At 40.5% G+C, this 16794-nt stretch overlaps 1 protein-coding gene across 3 annotated transcripts; it reads right to left on the minus strand.

Annotated features, from left to right (window-relative positions):
* Positions 1–1825: 1825 nt before the first annotated feature.
* On the minus strand, positions 1826–13433 carry tmem268 (transmembrane protein 268). 3 transcript variants are annotated; one of them, XM_085446458.1, is made up of 9 exons: positions 13261–13433; positions 10474–10612; positions 6887–6981; positions 6703–6810; positions 5211–5363; positions 5014–5091; positions 4479–4568; positions 4089–4295; positions 1826–2968 (listed from the first exon to the last, which is right to left on the minus strand). In XM_085446458.1, the coding sequence occupies exons 2-9, from the start codon at positions 10604–10606 to the stop codon at positions 2807–2809; spliced, it is 1026 nt and encodes a 341-aa protein (XP_085302584.1). In that variant the 5' UTR covers positions 10607–10612; positions 13261–13433; the 3' UTR covers positions 1826–2806. The 3 variants fall into 3 exon arrangements, with proteins under 3 accessions (XP_085302584.1, XP_085302583.1, XP_085302585.1); XM_085446457.1 differs by having other exon boundaries at positions 5014–5124; XM_085446459.1 differs by lacking the exon at positions 13261–13433 and adding an exon at positions 7345–7575 and having other exon boundaries at positions 5014–5124; positions 10474–10535.
* Between the last annotated feature and the right edge of the window lie 3361 nt (positions 13434–16794).

Raw genomic sequence — 16794 nt, forward strand, 5'->3', positions numbered from 1 at the left:
TGAGTTCAAGTGACTTACAAATAAAAATATTTAGCATTAAAGCATTACTGACCAAGGTTGTTAGCATTAGGTGATCCACCCTCTCAATTCAATTCAATTCAGTTTTATTTATATAGCACCAAATCACAATAATGGTTGCCTCAAGGTGCTTTATATTGTAAGCTAAAGACAATTATGGTCACTTTAGGTTCCAAACAAGCAACAACTGTTGTTGTAAATAAAAGTAAAAGCACGAAAAAAGTGAAAGCAGTGTCTGCATGTGAGTTTTGGGGACCCCTGAGCTCTCAGTGTATATACAGTCCTGTGGTTCCCCTTAGTTGCTGTCTGAACCAGTATGCTTCTGGGTTTCCCCGACTTTACTTTCAACCTGAATAGTGCAGATCTCAAAGCAGATTTCAGCTCCTTTATTTCACTAACCTGACCGCGAGAAACCAAAAGAGTTACAGACTTGGAGAATGAGTGGGTGAAAAGGAGGGCTGTGACTGAAACGCACCATCTGCTGGCATAAAATAAAGACTTAGATGAGTTAGTGAATGGATCAGAAGTAAGCTAACATTTAAAATGAACTGAATAGAATGAACAATTTACCCAAGAAAATAAGTACATTGCATGCCCTCATTATCTAGTGGGGACTTATTCAATTAGTTCCTTTCTCTTGAGACCAGAAAGTAACGTAAGTCACCCAAATATTTTATCACTTCCCCTTTTGTTGTTCCTTCCCAGACTTATGCGTTCTTTCCCGTCAGTTTCTGTGTTCATGAACTGCTTTTATGTACATATGTCTGTCAGGCCCCCCTCACATAAAGTCCCTAAATAGTCCTCATTTGAAGATTTCTTACATTTTAGAAAACAGGTCACTTTTTTCCAGTGGTAGTTTTCATGCCTTTTTATTTGTTCACTGGTCCGTTTCTTTTCTTCAATAACACTACTATAATTAATTGCGCACATAGTTATTGATATTGCACCAGTTTAAAAATGTGTATTTATTGTTTGTTTATTGATCTCAGCATAGGCTATTTGAATTCCAGACCTTACATCTTCCCTCCATGCAATTCATCTATTCTGAGAATCTTGCACTGATTTCACATTTTATGAAAATTATTCATGTAAAGCCTGAAAGCCTTGGAGGGTTTATTAAAGTCTCTCATGAATTTAAAATAAGGAATTAAATATCAGTTTTCATATGTGAGTTTTAATTAGTATCATTTTTGTTAGCGCTAGCATTTTTGTGCAATTTATTACCCAAAGTTTGGTATACTTTGTTTCTTTTAGTGATCTTTTATTACAGGTTTGTCACTTTGCATTTGAAACCTCTTCTATATTGCTTTTTTGCATATAAGAATCATTAAAATCTGTGGTATTGCCTCTTTAAATGGTGCGAGGTCTCTGTCCAACAGAAAAGAGGTTGGAGGGAAAAGGTGGGAGTCGAGCCAGCCCGTGTGTGCAGGATCACAGATGGTCGTTTAGCCTCCTGAGGAGAGCCGGTGTCTCTGAGATCGTTTAACTTGGCCTCACGCTGCACGCCTCTCTCCTCTATCACACGGTCCCAGCTTCCCCCCCGTGTCGGCCACGCTGGCTGTCTTGCTGTTTGTGTTTGTGTCATCCTGCTGCTCTCTCGCTGGGCTGTCATCCCGGCCCCAACATCAGGACTGATGGGCGACGTCTGGAAATATTTCAGGATGGATTCTGGGAAGTAAAACCGCAGGTGTAGAAGCACAAAACAATATTTTTTTGCCAGGATGAAAAAAACAAAGCTCATTACACACTGACATCACTTTCCCTTCACACATTGTGTCTTTGTCTACAAATCACTCGACAGGCTTAGTGTCCTTGTCTACAACAGCACAATAAGTTTATTCAATCGAATACTGCGCTTGAATGCATTTTAAAGGCAAACATACGTACATATTGCTTCATCATTTTCATTTACTGTTCATCAGTCAGAAGGAGACCTGTCACAGGCAGCCATCGATGTTTTATGACCCTTAAATTTACCCCAAATGCACTTTTTCAAGTTTTTCTACAGTGAATTACAAGAAAACACCTAAAAAAAAAACATGCAACATACCAGTGCTTGTTTCTGTGTTTTTATTAAAAACTGGGATTTTTGTATCACAATATAAATATTTACCCTCTAAGGTCTAAGCTATCAAAGATGCAAAACTCAATCCCACAAAACTCTTTAAAAAAAAACGGCAAAATGAGCCTTTTTGATAAAAATATGGATAGGTTTTAATACGTGTGGAATATGTGATTGTCTGGACTTGCAAGAACAATTTAACAATTACTAAAATTACAAAGTGTGATTGCCTAGGGTTGGAGTAATGTAGTGAGACAGAGCAGTAACATAATATGGAAATAGCACAAGTGCCTCAAAACTCTACTTGAGAAAAACGCATATATACATATACTGTGTGTCAAGTCATAATAACCTGTATTTAATATATGTACAAATAATTTAAACAGTAGTAAGCAGTGGCCACGGCTGACTGCCATGCACACGGGAGGACAAACATTGTTTTACAGCAGCTGGACGGACCTGTGTTCTGCAGTGACAGCGTTTGGCAGCGTGCAAATGAGTAAACATCCAGCTGGTGCAAACAGAGCGGGCAAGAAAACAGCAGCTGACATGCAGCAAGAGAGCGATAACCTTAAAACTAAGGAAATGAAGAGTTTGAGGCTCCAAACAAGTCCTTCTGGGAATCAAAATGTTCTTGATCCATAATGCCTCCTGAGAAAAATTCTCCCATATGTCAGTTTGTGTAGTTTCCAGCAGCTCTCTGTGTTTCTGGTTTGCTTTTGGTTGTTATTGAAGGATCTTTGTTTTGATGTACTGACAGAGGCAGATGGGGGCTGTGGTGCAGTGGCTTCTCTGACCTCTGTGGTGTGACGATCCTGAGAGCCTTTCAGACACGAGGAGCTTCACATAAGCCGCACTGTAGGTCATGAGGAGCTGGTAGGCTTTAGCCTGCAAGGATAAAAACAAGGACATAAGCAGATATTGGATGTGTGTGAGAGAAAATGCGAGGTGGGATTGAAACTATCAAAATGCAATCTTAAATGTGCTTTGAAATGATTAGTTAAGCCTTTTCTGCAGGCTACACTTTGAAACAAGGGGCTTATTAAGGTCTCAGTCATATAAACGTAGCCATAAAAACGATCAGATGCTCATTAACTGAAAATACTAGTGCAAGGTCTAGTGCAACAGTAATCAGCAGACAGGCGCTGCTGCTCAAATGCACTCGACTGACTGATCATCAGCGAGTCTGAGCACCTGTGGTGGGTAAGTGGGTCAAAGAATGTAAGGCACAAACACTAATATTTCCTAAACCTTTACATGAAAAAACAACAACTTTAAAAACAAATCTAAATAAACATTTTTGCCCTCCTCTTCTTTTGGGTGGCACATTTTTCAGTGACTATTTGATATAAGAAGGAGGTGCTCACCCCACATCCAACTGGCTAGCTGCACGTGTGCTGGAGATGGCTGTACAAGCTACTGAATCATGGCACATACTCAGTTTTTCACTCACTGCTTTTGGCTTAATTTCCGCTGAATAAATAATGACATGGTGTAATACAGTATATTGTGTATTGTTCAGCTGAGGCTCTACCTATTTTTAGAATCTGGCAAGAACCAAGAAAGAACCAGAGAGGGGGGAAAAACACAGTTTGGGTAATGAGCCACTACTGAGCTGTTTTACCCATTCATTTCTTAGAATTTAAGCCCAAGTAGTCGTGCTGACAGATTTCTTTTTATTCACAAAAGCAGCATGTCTTTGTCAAAGAGAAAAACTGACACGTCCTGTTGAAACCGCACTCAGGGATTACATGTGTAGTTAAACTTCTTTGCACTGGTACGGCCCATTTAAGATCAAAGTGAGCTGAATGTGACCCACGATATAAAACAAGCTTGTGAGGTTTGGTAACAGAAGCCATTTTGCTCCTCCAATGAAAAGCAGAACGCTTCAGCTCTGATTTTAGTGCCCCGTGAAGCTGCACACATCTGTGATCAGCCAGATGTGATAGATCTGTTGCTGATATGACTAACGTGGGTCTACTATCGCCCAGACCATCATGTCTCTCACCTGAGAAGGTAAAGCTGCATCGGGGACGAGGCTGTAGTTTTTGGTGGCTGTGGCGTCCTTCTGCTGGTTGGATGATCGGCCGCTGGCTGCGCTGCCATTCTCCAGCAGAGGCGTCTGCTCATCGGAGTCCTGCTCCTCCGCATCTGATTCTCCGGCCGACACTTTGGTCACCAGGACGAAGTGAGACATCTTGCTCTTCAGTTTTTTCTGATGGGAGTTAGACATCGATTTTATCATTTTAAAGACCAAATGTCTGCGTTTGTTTCCTGCGGCAACCTGGAGTTATATTTCTATCGATCTGGAAGGAGGGCAAACAGCGGAGCTCCAGAAAAATCGATGCGGCAGCAGCAGCAGAACAAACCGGGCGACAGATGTACTTGACTCTCTCACCTGAGTGTCAGTCGTCGCAAAGCTGAGCTCCTCTAAAGTTTCAGTCAGCGCCCTCAAACAGGGGGACATGTCCCAATACACGAAGTACAGCTACAGAGAGACACAGAGAGGGGACAGCAGACACGAGCTTCAGTGGACCACTGATGTCTATTAATCACCACATTATTTCATTTTAATAGATCTGTTTAAAGCATGGAAGATGCCCTGCACCACAACATGCAATATTATTACTCCTGTGAACTTTTCCTAAACCTTTATCGTTATCCTGCACACTTTTCCTCCACATCACAATGTTTTCCACTGAGGTCAATTAAAGGTTTTACTTCCTCTCATTGGCCGTTTCCCTTCTGTCTGACTGTTTGCTGTCATTGGTGCTGAATCGTCAGTCATCTCTGTATTTGTGTATTTATCTTTGGCAGGTTGTAAACAAAGAAGGAGGAAATGAATGAAATGGAAGTTGGTAGCCTGAACTGTATGAAACAGCCCATACTCAGCTTCATATTCTGCCAGTTTGAACTGATGTTATCAAACTAACCTTCATGTTTCCGGTGCAGTTTCGCACCCAGTCAGCCACGCCCACCAGCAGCTTGTGTCGCACCAGCATCTCGTTAACCTGGACCAACCGAATATCTAAATTCACGTTGATCTGACACAGAAATGGTTTGTGAATCAGTTCAGGGTCAGACTTGTGTCAAAACTGGCTTTACTGGCATGTCGAAACAGCTGACTTACCTCCTTGTTACTGCAGTGAAGGATGAGGATGACGGCAGTGGTGAGGACGATGGAGATCAGGCTGACAGAGAGACAGAGGACCCAGTAGTCGCTAACGGTGATGTAGAGGTGGAGGGTGGAAAACACCGCACACCACAAAACCACATACAGCACCTGGTGGAAGCAGAGGGGAGGAGGCTTTAGGAGTGTCAGCTGTGAAGCTAAACCATTAAATATTCTGGTTCTCAAAACTGTAGGGCGGACCCACTTGTGAAAATACTGAGTGAAACTAAGCAAATAAGAACGTTGATGTTTTTGCATCTTCGCTGAGCACAAACTCTGCTCGAATTTAAGTCTAGCTGGATTTCACTCTGCCTCTGTGTGACTGGTAATGGAACATTAAAAGGGTGATTTTTACTGTTGTTGTTGATGTTTGTTCAGAGTTATTAATAAAGGATTTCTTATGAAAAACCTCAAATTTACCCAGAACCCACAGAGATGTGTTAATGATGCTTGTTTTGATTGGAATTCCAAACTTATTAGTCTGTTTATTAATTACTAGATAAACATAAAAGAATTAGTAACTACAGTTTTTCACTCAATACTTACAGCCAGAGCAAAAACACTGAAATCATGGCAATTACTCTATTCATGACTCTCAAATGAAAGGACTTCCTGTTTTCTCTGCCATATGTCACCTAAACTACACAACTGTTTCACACAACTCTGCGCAGTCCTGTGCTGGTCTTCCAGGACCGGATGACCCAGCAAATCCAAACATGCAATGGCCAGAGAAAAAAGAACCCCCAAGAGCTACATATCAGAGTCTAAATGTTGCAGAAAAAGACTGAACAAGTGTAGTTTGTTTGTAAGGGTAGCCGGGGGACAGCCTCTTCTAAGCATAGCTTAGGCTTGCAAAGTTGGATCTAAACAAGAAGATTTATTTGTATTGGATATTTAATAAAGAACAATGCTTTTTAATACCGAACTAGTGTAAAGTCAATTGAAATAAAGTAAATGTGGTATACTTTTGATGGATATTTTAATAGATTATAAGTCAAAGCACATAGATAATCACAATAAAATCATTTAGTTAAATAATTTAAAAGTTTCAACTAAAAAAATAAATAAATATTGTTGTTTTGTTTTTTTCGGGATTGTTTGAGAGTACACTGTCTATAAAACCTGAAATCTGTGTAACTTTTCCGCATTTCTTTGTAAGATGTTGTAGCAGCCTTTAAGGGGAATTCCTCTGAACAATGAGCCTGTGAAAACTTCCTGTCTATCCAGTTAGTCAAGACCTTGGAGGTTTGATGAAAGTGCAGAATTTACTCAAACTGATTGATGGAGATCTTTGTCTGTTTTGCTCTCTTTTCTATTTTCACTCTGACTACCAGAAACAGTCTGCACAAGAAAAACATTTCAAAGAAAGAATGAAAACCGAAAGAAAAATATTGAAAACAAACAAAATAAACACAGGAAGTGATAATGGAGAACAGAAAGATCATCATACCGGCGCCATTATAAAATGAAACTGAGCCGAGTTGAAAACCATGTATCTCCTGACCGAGGGGACGTCCAGAGCTGTTTTCAGTGGAGTCTCCATGTCTTCACGTGGAATCTAAAATCGTGAAACAAACAAATTAATTTGGTAAAGATCTCTAACGTGCTGCTGTTCAGTGTGTGCGCGTGTTAACCTGGAAGCCCTCCCTCTCCAGTTTGGCACGGCACCGAAGCAGATTAAAGCTGGGGTACAGCATCGAGCAGCTCGGCACTGACGCCACACACTGACCTGAGAGAAAGACAAGAGTATGGAAATAAAACCTTTGAATCGATTGATTGATTCATTTCATTTCATCCATATACATAAACCAAAAAACATCACAGACCAACACCTGACAGTGTGCATGCGATGAGAATAAGGAAGACCAAAAAGTAATCGTAAAGATCAACTGATTTCAATAGTGAACCTTTGTTAAATGTAGGTCATTAAAACCTCAGTCCACCTCTGGTGTGTTAGTCATCACAAACAACTTTAAGAAAAGTAGCCACAGGATGAGCTGTGGGGTTAAAATATGCACCACAGATTTAGAGCAGGCTTTTTAATCCGAGACCTTTACAGAACATAAATAAAATCTAACACTGTGTAACTTACAAGGAAATGAGGAAACTGTGCTCAGAGGTGAAAATTGCCTTTATGTGTTTCTGGTAAAGCGTGCAGGCTCGAAGCATTCCTGGCACAACAGTCCCAGCACTGGTATGTGGTTCATTATAAGGCGCAGGAGGAATTTCACACTTCAGGTTTGAATAGGCGAGTGCAGAAGCAGTTCCACGAGAGCATAATCCAGGTTTTTTTTGTCCTCGTTTCAAAGAGCGTCTCTGTTAGCTGTAAGAATGATTGTGCTGGTTTAAAATGTGCCATGTGTGATTCAATCATTTGTCACAGGAAACCAAGAATATATGAAAATAAAACATGTCATCAAGATCAAGTCTGTGTGAAAACTATTTTGGGATCATAATGCCTCCCACACACCGCTTCAAAAGTCTCTTTGGGTGTGGAGCCACTCCAGATGGGGCGTGGACAGTGAGGGGAAAAATAAGGAATGACGTTAGGTTGAAGGATGATGATCACTGCTATTGCACTGAAATAATCTGCACGGTTGTGTGTTGTGTGTGTCGCTGTGTACTGTCACATGGGGGCAGTGTCAGTTTGCCTGTGGGCTACTCTGGTTTGTCTGTTTTTGGATCTTTAGCTGCTGAGGAGACCACAGAAGTTGTGCAGTCAAAAGAACTAGTGAAGTGAAACTCAGTGCTAAAAACAATGAAAACTGCCCACTGCAGTCAGATCTGTGCTGCTTTTTAAAATCTCCGATGCAGTTTTCTTCCTTTGCAAGCCCACTTTATAACCAATCAGCACTGCACCTACAAATAATGTTATTGCTATTGGGCTGTTGAATTCGTGGACTGCATGTAAGCATGTGTTGCATACCCAAAATCTTTCACTCTGTATTTAAAAGCCTGCACAAGGGCACTCAGTGTGGTACCATGATTTCTGTTTTAGTGCTAAAAAGCTTAAAAATGTATTAAGATATCCAAACACACGCGTGTGGATCACAGACTGAAACAGGCCAGAGTCAGAAACAACTTGCAAACAATCCATCCAGAGAGTTCTTGAATTATTGGTTAGATTGACGCAAACAGTCTGTAAGTAAGAACGAGATTTTAACTCGCTTTTTCAACCTTTACACAACTGTTGCATTAATATTTTCTCTGAACTGAAACAGGCACTATAATCATAGTGGAAGGTAGTGTAGGTCTGACTAAAGCACTATGTGGGCAAAACTGCCTACACATTACATCTACAGGTGCTTCTGGACCATGGAAACCTGCGCTATGAAGCTCCCAGCACCCGGTCTCTGTGCTGATGTTAATGCTAGCCGAGGCTTGTAGCTCTGCAGTTATTGAGCCAACACAGAGTTGGCTGCTTTTCCACACTGTCCACTTCAGCAGCGACCGAGCTCTGTAACTTTTTATGCCTGAGTTGCCGTGATCTCTAAAAGCTTCCACTTCTTATCACGTCACATATCACAAATTACAGATGATTGTGGAATATCTAAGAAGGAGGAAATTTCAGGAACTGAGTTGTTGCAGGGGTGGCGTCCTATTACAGCACCACGCTCTGATTTAGTTAACCCATTCCTTCTCAAATGCTTTTAAAGGCAGACTGCATGTTTGGTGCTTGGTCGTATACACCTGAAAACACCTGAATTCAAAGCCCAGTACTTTTCTCCATATAGTGTGTGAGATGAATTACCCAATTTGGCTTTTATTAAATATGATTTATCAGCTTGTTCATGTTATTTGCAACCAATTCAACAGATCAGTTGGTAGAAAACACACAGCTTTGATAATAATCCAGTGCTTTGACAGAACTGGAAATCTAGGCTACTAAAATGAATTCCAAAGATTAAGGTCACACAAACACACACAAAAGAATAAAAAATATTAACATATTTAAAGAGACTGGAGGCAGGCAGTTAGGGAGACAGCTAAAGGATGATAAAAGGCATCACATCTAAGCAAGTCTATAGAAATGAATTTTTAGAAGCTATTTAAAAGAAGCCGTTAATTCTGAAGGATGGTCTCCTCAGAAAGGTCACATCACAGCTGAGGGTTGTCTCTAGATTTGAACCTTTTGAACCACTTAAAAAGCCCCACCTGAAGCCTCGAGCAGGCTCATACAAGGTCAGTTATTCTGCTGCCTCGCTCGGAGGCAGACCCAAACAAGCTTTAAAAAAGCGATCAGTAAACTCTTAGATCAGTTCATCCGTTGAGCCGACAGAGAGAAGCCAGGATGGGGGTGATGTGATGCTGTCTGAAGTATCCAGTAAGATGCCAAGCACCTGCCAGACGGCAGGAAGGTGCAATAATCCAGGCTTAAAAAGTACATAGACGACTTTCGGCAGATCTGAGTGTGAAAGTGTAGCTTTAATTCTATAGATGGTTCTAACTAGGAGAACTTTTTTTAACGTGAGACTCAAACATGAGGCCTGAATTGAAGTGAACACTCATGTTTCTGGCAGCTTTCAAATGCCCAAGAGAAGTTCTCAGTTTGTGGGACTGAACAATAACATTTGTGGTACTTTGTTTCAGAAACTGCTGTGACGTCCAACATTTAACCTCACTGAGGTGGTTTAAAAAAGCAGCTCGGCTTTTAGGTCTCATTAGAAGGTATATCTGCTTGTCCCAGGTGTAGGAATGAAAAGAGAGGTTCGGGAAGCGAATAAATAGAAAATCAAATTGCACCACAGGTAGCACAAGCTGCAGAGGATGAAGGGTTTCCTACACTGTTAAGAATGCTCTCATGACTGTTTTGTATCAGCAAAAAGAAGCAGAAACATCAAAGTAATCCAAATGAATTGATTCAATTATTTCTCTACACCATAGGCCTTAGTAGGCTACACTTTGGCCAGGGTTAGGCACAAAGATTTTGCTATTTATTTATCCTACTTCCTGTTTTATATCTAACAGCTAAACATCCTGATTCATACTGAGACCAGAAGCCTTGTTCCTTCAAACAGACGCAGTAAAAAGGCAATTCATTTCATTAACAAGCTACAAATGTCAACTTGCAAAACAATACTGCCAGTAAATCAGCATAAAAAGCTATATGCCATAAATTCATCTTCCATCAGCAGCTGATCTTTGATGCACAAAAACCGAACTAAGGATGTGATGAATGAAGAGCTGTTTATCAAATACATACAATAAAAAATGCAGTTACCGTTCGACCAGTCAGGTCTGCTGTTGATGCTGTCCCGCGCATGAGGTCTGGAGTACTGAATTTGAACGTCCCCCTCCCTCTCCTCCACTATGTGGCAAACTCCATTGCTGTCCTCCATCATCTCGGGGGTCATTGTGTCCTTAAGAACAAAACAATTAAATTTAAAAAAAAAAATCTAAACTGTTAAGCTTAAAAGTTCCTCTGGCTCATGTGATGGCAGAGTCATGCACGATTTTGCAAGAATCACAAGAAGACAGTCAGAAAGAAAATCATGTGCGTGTAAGAGGTTGTGACTGCCAGTATGAATAGCATTGGGAAACTGTTTGGTAAGCCTGGAGAACACATTTGTGAGGAAGCACGTCATGATAAGAGATAAAGTAAAGAGGAATGCATTCATTTATTCTTTTCCTAGTGTATGAGTCCCAACAAAGGGGAACTTCAAGACGGTACACACAAAACCAAAGGAAGTAAAATATTTAGCTACTATCAGTACTGAACTGCGCAGAGAGCTGAGTCATGGGCATGTCAATATATTAGAGAGAAATGACTGGAAAAGTTAAAATCACTTTTGCATTGATTACATACTAGAAGTAACTTGACAAGCACCTGAAAAAAGTGTAGCTGTACTGTTTTACATAAACAGTAGCGCTGCATGGTTTTATGCATGTTGTATATTAGATGCATGTTTGAACTTTTTTACTCTTACATCACCTTGATGATCAGTTACATCAGTCAAATGTTACAAATGCAGCACACAGTCCTCCAACACAGAGAAAAGCATGTATATTAGTCTCTATATGCCAGCCACTCTGTTAGATACACCTGTTCAACTGTTCATTAACACAAAAGTGTAATAAGCCAATCATATGACAGCACCTTTATGCATTTAGGTACATAAACATGGTCTGAAAAATAAAAAAACAAAATCCAGTGAGCAGTACTTCTGGTGGTGAAAATGCCTTGTTCATGTCAGAGGTCAGAGGAGAATGGCAACAGTAATTCAAATCACCAGTGGGTATAACAGGTAAGAGCATTTGAAAATGTAACACGTCAAACCTTGAAGCAGATGGACTACAGCAGCAGAATACCTGTCCTGTCAGCTAAGAACAGGAAACCGAGGCTACATTGTTCACAGGTTTCCCAGTATTGGATGTAAAAAGACTGGACAATATTTCCTGGTCTGATGAATCTCGATTTCTGCTGCCACATTCAGATAGTAGGATCTAAATTTGGTATAAAAAGCGTGGAGCCATCCAATCTCGCATCAAGGATGCATGGTGGATGTGTCATTTCTTTTTACACACTTTGCCCCTTAGTACTAAGTGAGCACAGTTTAAACACCACAGCCTACCAGACTATTGTTGCTGACCATATCCATCCTTTTAACAGTCACAGTGTATCCATCACTTAATGGTTGGATAATGGACCAGTTCACAGAATCCAGAATGGCAGCGCTGAAGATAAAAAGTGAGCCCAGCTAAGTACTAGTAAGGTGTTAAATGCTGATCTGACAGGAGGCTGAGGCCTTTATAGGGTGACTATGTAGCATATAAGGTAAGGTTCTCATTCCATTTCATGTTCATTTCAGCAGTCCATGGATCCCTACATCTTTGCACCACTTGAATAAACTCTATGAGAGCTTTAGGTGCACATGTATAGCTCATGTTTCCCCTAAACTGCAGTATTCTGTAAGTAAACTAAAAGAAACTAAACCCAAAGTCGATCTGTGACCAGTAATTTAAAAAGCTAAAGCTAAAAGCTAAATATGTTAAAGAAACCACAGCCATAACGATAACGGGGACAAAAAAAAAACCTTAAAGAGGCCTTTATCGCTAATAAACACATTTACAGTTAACTGTGAGAAGTCTGCAACCTTGCAGGAAACTTTAACTTCTGCTTTCGGGGATGTGGGCCTTTACTGCTGTGCAATACTGATACAATATCTGCTTACGGAGGCAGAACAAATGGGCTGAATTGTTGAGAAATTACATTGTTGTGATTATTTTGGAGTTTTACCAAAATAAAACTCGTTCGTTGCACACAAACGTGCAAAAATGCCATAGCAGAGAAGCTGTCTCATAAAAGAAGAGGAGACACAGGTTTCTTGTGGACACTACACCTGAACCAGATCCCTCTCCAGCACCAAAACTGACCGTCAAATAAAAGAAAAGTAATGAACTTAAATGTTTTTTAACCAGCTCTCTCTGGCTGTCGTTGGAAACAAAGTTTAGCAGTTAAGTGTGAAATTTAAACTGTCGGTGTCTAACCTATTGAAGTTTAACCTCTTCCTCACTGCTCTCATTCTGACTTTATTTACTTTCATTTTCACTTCCTTGATTGTTAATAAGGTCTAACGTTAGACCTTATTAACAATGCCAGTACTGGCATGGAGACAGTTTATCACTGCCTGCTTACACTGCACCTGCAGATGAGGATGGGGAAGAAAAAGAATGACACATTTCACACATGTGCAGGCAGGCTGTATCTTGCACTCGGTGCATGTTTTTACCACCCAGAGGGCTTTATCAGTAAACACCCAGCTGTTATCTTTACAATGCATCATGTTTTCATGTCCGGTGTTGCAAACTGCACATTCTTTTTGCCTGCTCGTAAACTAAACAGTGTATCCTTAACCTGACGTTAAACTGAAGCCTCGACGATGACAATGGTTGAATATTTTTGCTCCTACGCATTTTTTTTGTGCGCAAAAGTTCCTCTGTAAGTTATTTTGTTTCTCCTGACACCTGTACACGTGAGAGTTCCAAAGCAAGACTAAACATGTCCTACCTGAACTTCAGATGAAACTCCATCAGTTCACCAAAGCTGTCATCTTTGTATTCCCTTTGTCCTTCCTACCATAACTCCTGTTAATCGAGAGAATTACCACATGATGGTCCTACAGACACACACAGAATTGAAGCGTATGCCTCTATCACACGAATGAGTCTCAGCCTCTCTCTCTCGCTCTGTTTCTCTCTCTCGTGACTGAGCTCAGCCCAAACTCATGACTGCAGGAATGTGGTTTGTGTGGTGTTCAGCTCAACCTGTCAGCATTAGAAAGAGGCTCATGGCCTTCATGCAGGGACCCGTTGAGAAAAACTAGCTTCATTTTGATATATATATATATATATATATATATATATATATATATATATATATATATATCATGGCAGCACAAGAACAAGCTCTGAGTACAAGATCCATAGAGGCTGGGGTCTATCACACCAGGCAAGACCCCAGGTGCAGGCTGTGTAAAGATGCCCCAGAGACAATCCAGCACATAACAGCAGGGTGCAAGATGCTAGCAGGCAAGGCATACATGGAACGCCATAACCAAGTGGCCGGCATAGTGTACAGGAACATCTGTGCCGAGTATAACCTAGAAGTCCCGAGGTCAAAATGGGAGATGCCCCCAAGGGTGGTGGAGAATGACCGAGCTAAGATCCTGTGGGACTTCCAGATACAGACGGACAAAATGGTGGTGGCTAACCAACCGGACATAGTGGTGGTAGACAAACAGAAGAAGACGGCCGTAGTGATCGATGTAGCGGTTCCGAATGACAGCAATATCAGGAAGAAGGAACACGAGAAGCTGGAGAAATACCAAGGGCTCAGAGAAGAGCTCGAGAGGATGTGGAGGGTGAAGGTAACGGTGGTCCCCGTGGTAATCGGAGCACTAGGTGCGGTGACTCCCAAGCTAGGCGAGTGGCTCCAGCAGATCCCGGGAATAACATCGGAGATCTCTGTCCAGAAGAGCGCAGTCCTGGGAACAGCTAAGATACTGCGCAGGACCCTCAAGCTCCCAGGCCTCTGGTGACCCAAGCTTGAAGGATAAACCGCCCGCAGCGCCTAGCTTGGGAGTCACCGCACCTAGTGCTCCGATTACCACGGGGACCACCGTTACCTTCACCCTCCACATCCTCTAGAGCTCTTCTCTGAGCCCTTGGTATTTCTCCAGCTTCTCGTGTTCCTTCTTCCTGATATTGCTGTCATTCGGAACCGCTACATCGATCACTACGGCCGTCTTCTTCTGTTTGTCTACATATATATATATATATATATATATATATATATATATATATACAGGGTGGGCCATTTATATGGATACACTATAATAAAATGGGAATGGTTGGTGATATTAAAGTCCTGTTTGTGAAACATTAGTATATGTGAGGAGGCAAACTCCTCAAGATGGGTGGTGACCATAGTGGCCATTTTGAAGTCAGCCATCTTGGATACAACTTTTGTTTGGAAGAGGGCCATGTGACACATCAAACTTATTGGTAATGTCACAAGAAAAACAATGGTGTGCTTGGTTTCAACATAACTTTATTCTTTCATGAGTTATTTACACGTTTCTGACCACTTATAAAATGTGTTCAATGTGCTGCCCTTTTCTCCCACTCTTCACACACTGATAGCAACACCGCAGGAGAAATGCCAGCACAGGCATCCAGTATCCGTAGTTGCAAGAAGCTAAAACTTCAGAACGACTGTTACACATTAACTCATAAGGTCCAAGGACCCCACTGTGGGTCAATATGGATTCACACGTGTGAAGATCTAAATATAATATCCCCAGACCAAGGCGTGCTAAATCACACAGAACAGAGAAAGGTCAGATCTTAACACAGTCCCAAAAGACATAAAAATTTGGACAATAAATCAGACATCTACAGCCACAGCACCCTGTGTATTAGTAATTTTTTCACATTTTACCTTTAAATGTGGCACCAGCTCCCTTAAAAGACAAACAGCACCTTCCACATCCACACAGGAGTGTCATGGCATTCATGTTTTTGGCAGTTTTAATAATTAAAAGTGCAATCAGCAGCTGTTCTGCTGCAGAATATGAAAGAATATAAAGAGAGATGTATAATGTGCACTGACACTTAAGTGAGTATGCTAGTTTACTGATTTATATCTTAACCACCAGATTTCCCTCCGCCCCTCCTACTGAAAAACACCTCTAGGCACACACAGTTTTTGAAAATGTTTTGTATCTTTTCAAGAAAAGGTTATATCGCACCAATAAGAGTCCTTCCTCACTGTAAAGGTTTAAAGTTTAAACTTTTTTCTCAGTAAATAGCACAAAAATCATTTTCTGCTCTAACTTTGCTTTTGTTTTGTTTTTTGGTCGTGTGTGTGTGTGTGTGTGTGTGTGTGTGTGTGTGTGTGTGTGTGTGTGTGCGTGCATGACAGGCGTCCGTGCTGTTTCTGCCCCCATGTGTATAAAAATGGTAAGTGCATGAAACCTTTTCCATGTTCTTATCTTTTGAATGGACATCTGAAATCGAAGAAAATTAGAATTACATGCTCAAAATTTACACACCAATGACATTTATTCCAAAAATAAAAACAAACAAACAAAAATATGTTTAATACTGTATAGAACGGTGGCTGGGAAGTGCAAATCACATTTACAACATCAACAACAAAATAACATTTCCAAAAACACTTTTACGTAAAAAACAAAAACAAAAAATGACAACAAAATAACATTTAAGAAAACACTTTAATAAGTCCGCAACAAATTAACAAGTCCGCAACAAGTCCGTTTGTTGAAATCCCGTGTTTAGCTGCTGCTTCTTCTTCTGCCGTCAACTTAAAGGCGCTTTACCGCCACCTGCTGGGCTGGAGTGTGGACCATGACGGTTTTAAGGCCTGGATATTTTCTTAAGAAAATCCCCGTGGCATTTAAAAATCTGAACTTCATTATCTCACCCATACTCTTTTGTAAAATCTCTTCAAACATTAACTGAACACTACTTCTGTGAAAAGCCCTTGTTTAGCTGACTACAAATCACTTTTCTGTACTACAAATAATGTAGTAAGCCTAATCGTTGAGTCACTTCCGGTATTTCAGACAATCCATTTCCGTCAAGAGCCACTTGTTAATTTGTTGCGGACTTGTTAAAGTGTTTTCCTAAATGTTAGTTTGTTGTCAATTCTTTTATTTGTTTGTTTATTTTTTTTATGTAAAAGTGCTTTCGGAAACGTTATTTTGTTGTTGATGTTGTACATGTGATTTGCACTTCCCTGCTTCTCTGTAAAACATCTATAATATTAGTTTAACTATGAAACTCTTCCTTTAATTATTAAGGAAGGATGTGCAAGGATGTGTAAAACTGTACAACATGCACAATACAACCTTGAATACGTATTACCTTTTTTAAAAAAAAGACATGATAAAAGTAACTGCATTATTTGCTTATGTAATGTAAATAACGATATTCTATAATCAGTCGTTAGGATTAAAAATTAAATCAAGTAAAGTTTCCTCTTTTATTTTGATAGGTGCTTTAGTCATGTGACCGTCTT

Source organism: Copadichromis virginalis, linkage group LG22, assembly GCF_057382275.1.
Source record: "Copadichromis virginalis isolate Kocher_CV1m ecotype Utaka linkage group LG22, C_Virginalis_male_GT1.1, whole genome shotgun sequence".
NCBI lineage: Eukaryota > Metazoa > Chordata > Actinopteri > Cichliformes > Cichlidae > Copadichromis > Copadichromis virginalis.

Excerpts from the sequence above, each read along its gene's own strand:
- tmem268 (XM_085446457.1), bottom strand. The coding sequence starts at position 10,606 with ATGACCCCCGAGATGATGGAGGACAGCAATGGAGTTTGCCACATAGTG. Across the intron at positions 4,569-5,013 it reads ACTGCACCGGAAACATGAAG|CTGTACTTCGTGTATTGGGA; the intron begins GTTAGTTTGATA and ends GTCTCTCTGTAG. Across the intron at positions 4,296-4,478 it reads TTGCGACGACTGACACTCAG|AAAAAACTGAAGAGCAAGAT; the intron begins GTGAGAGAGTCA and ends AACTCCCATCAG.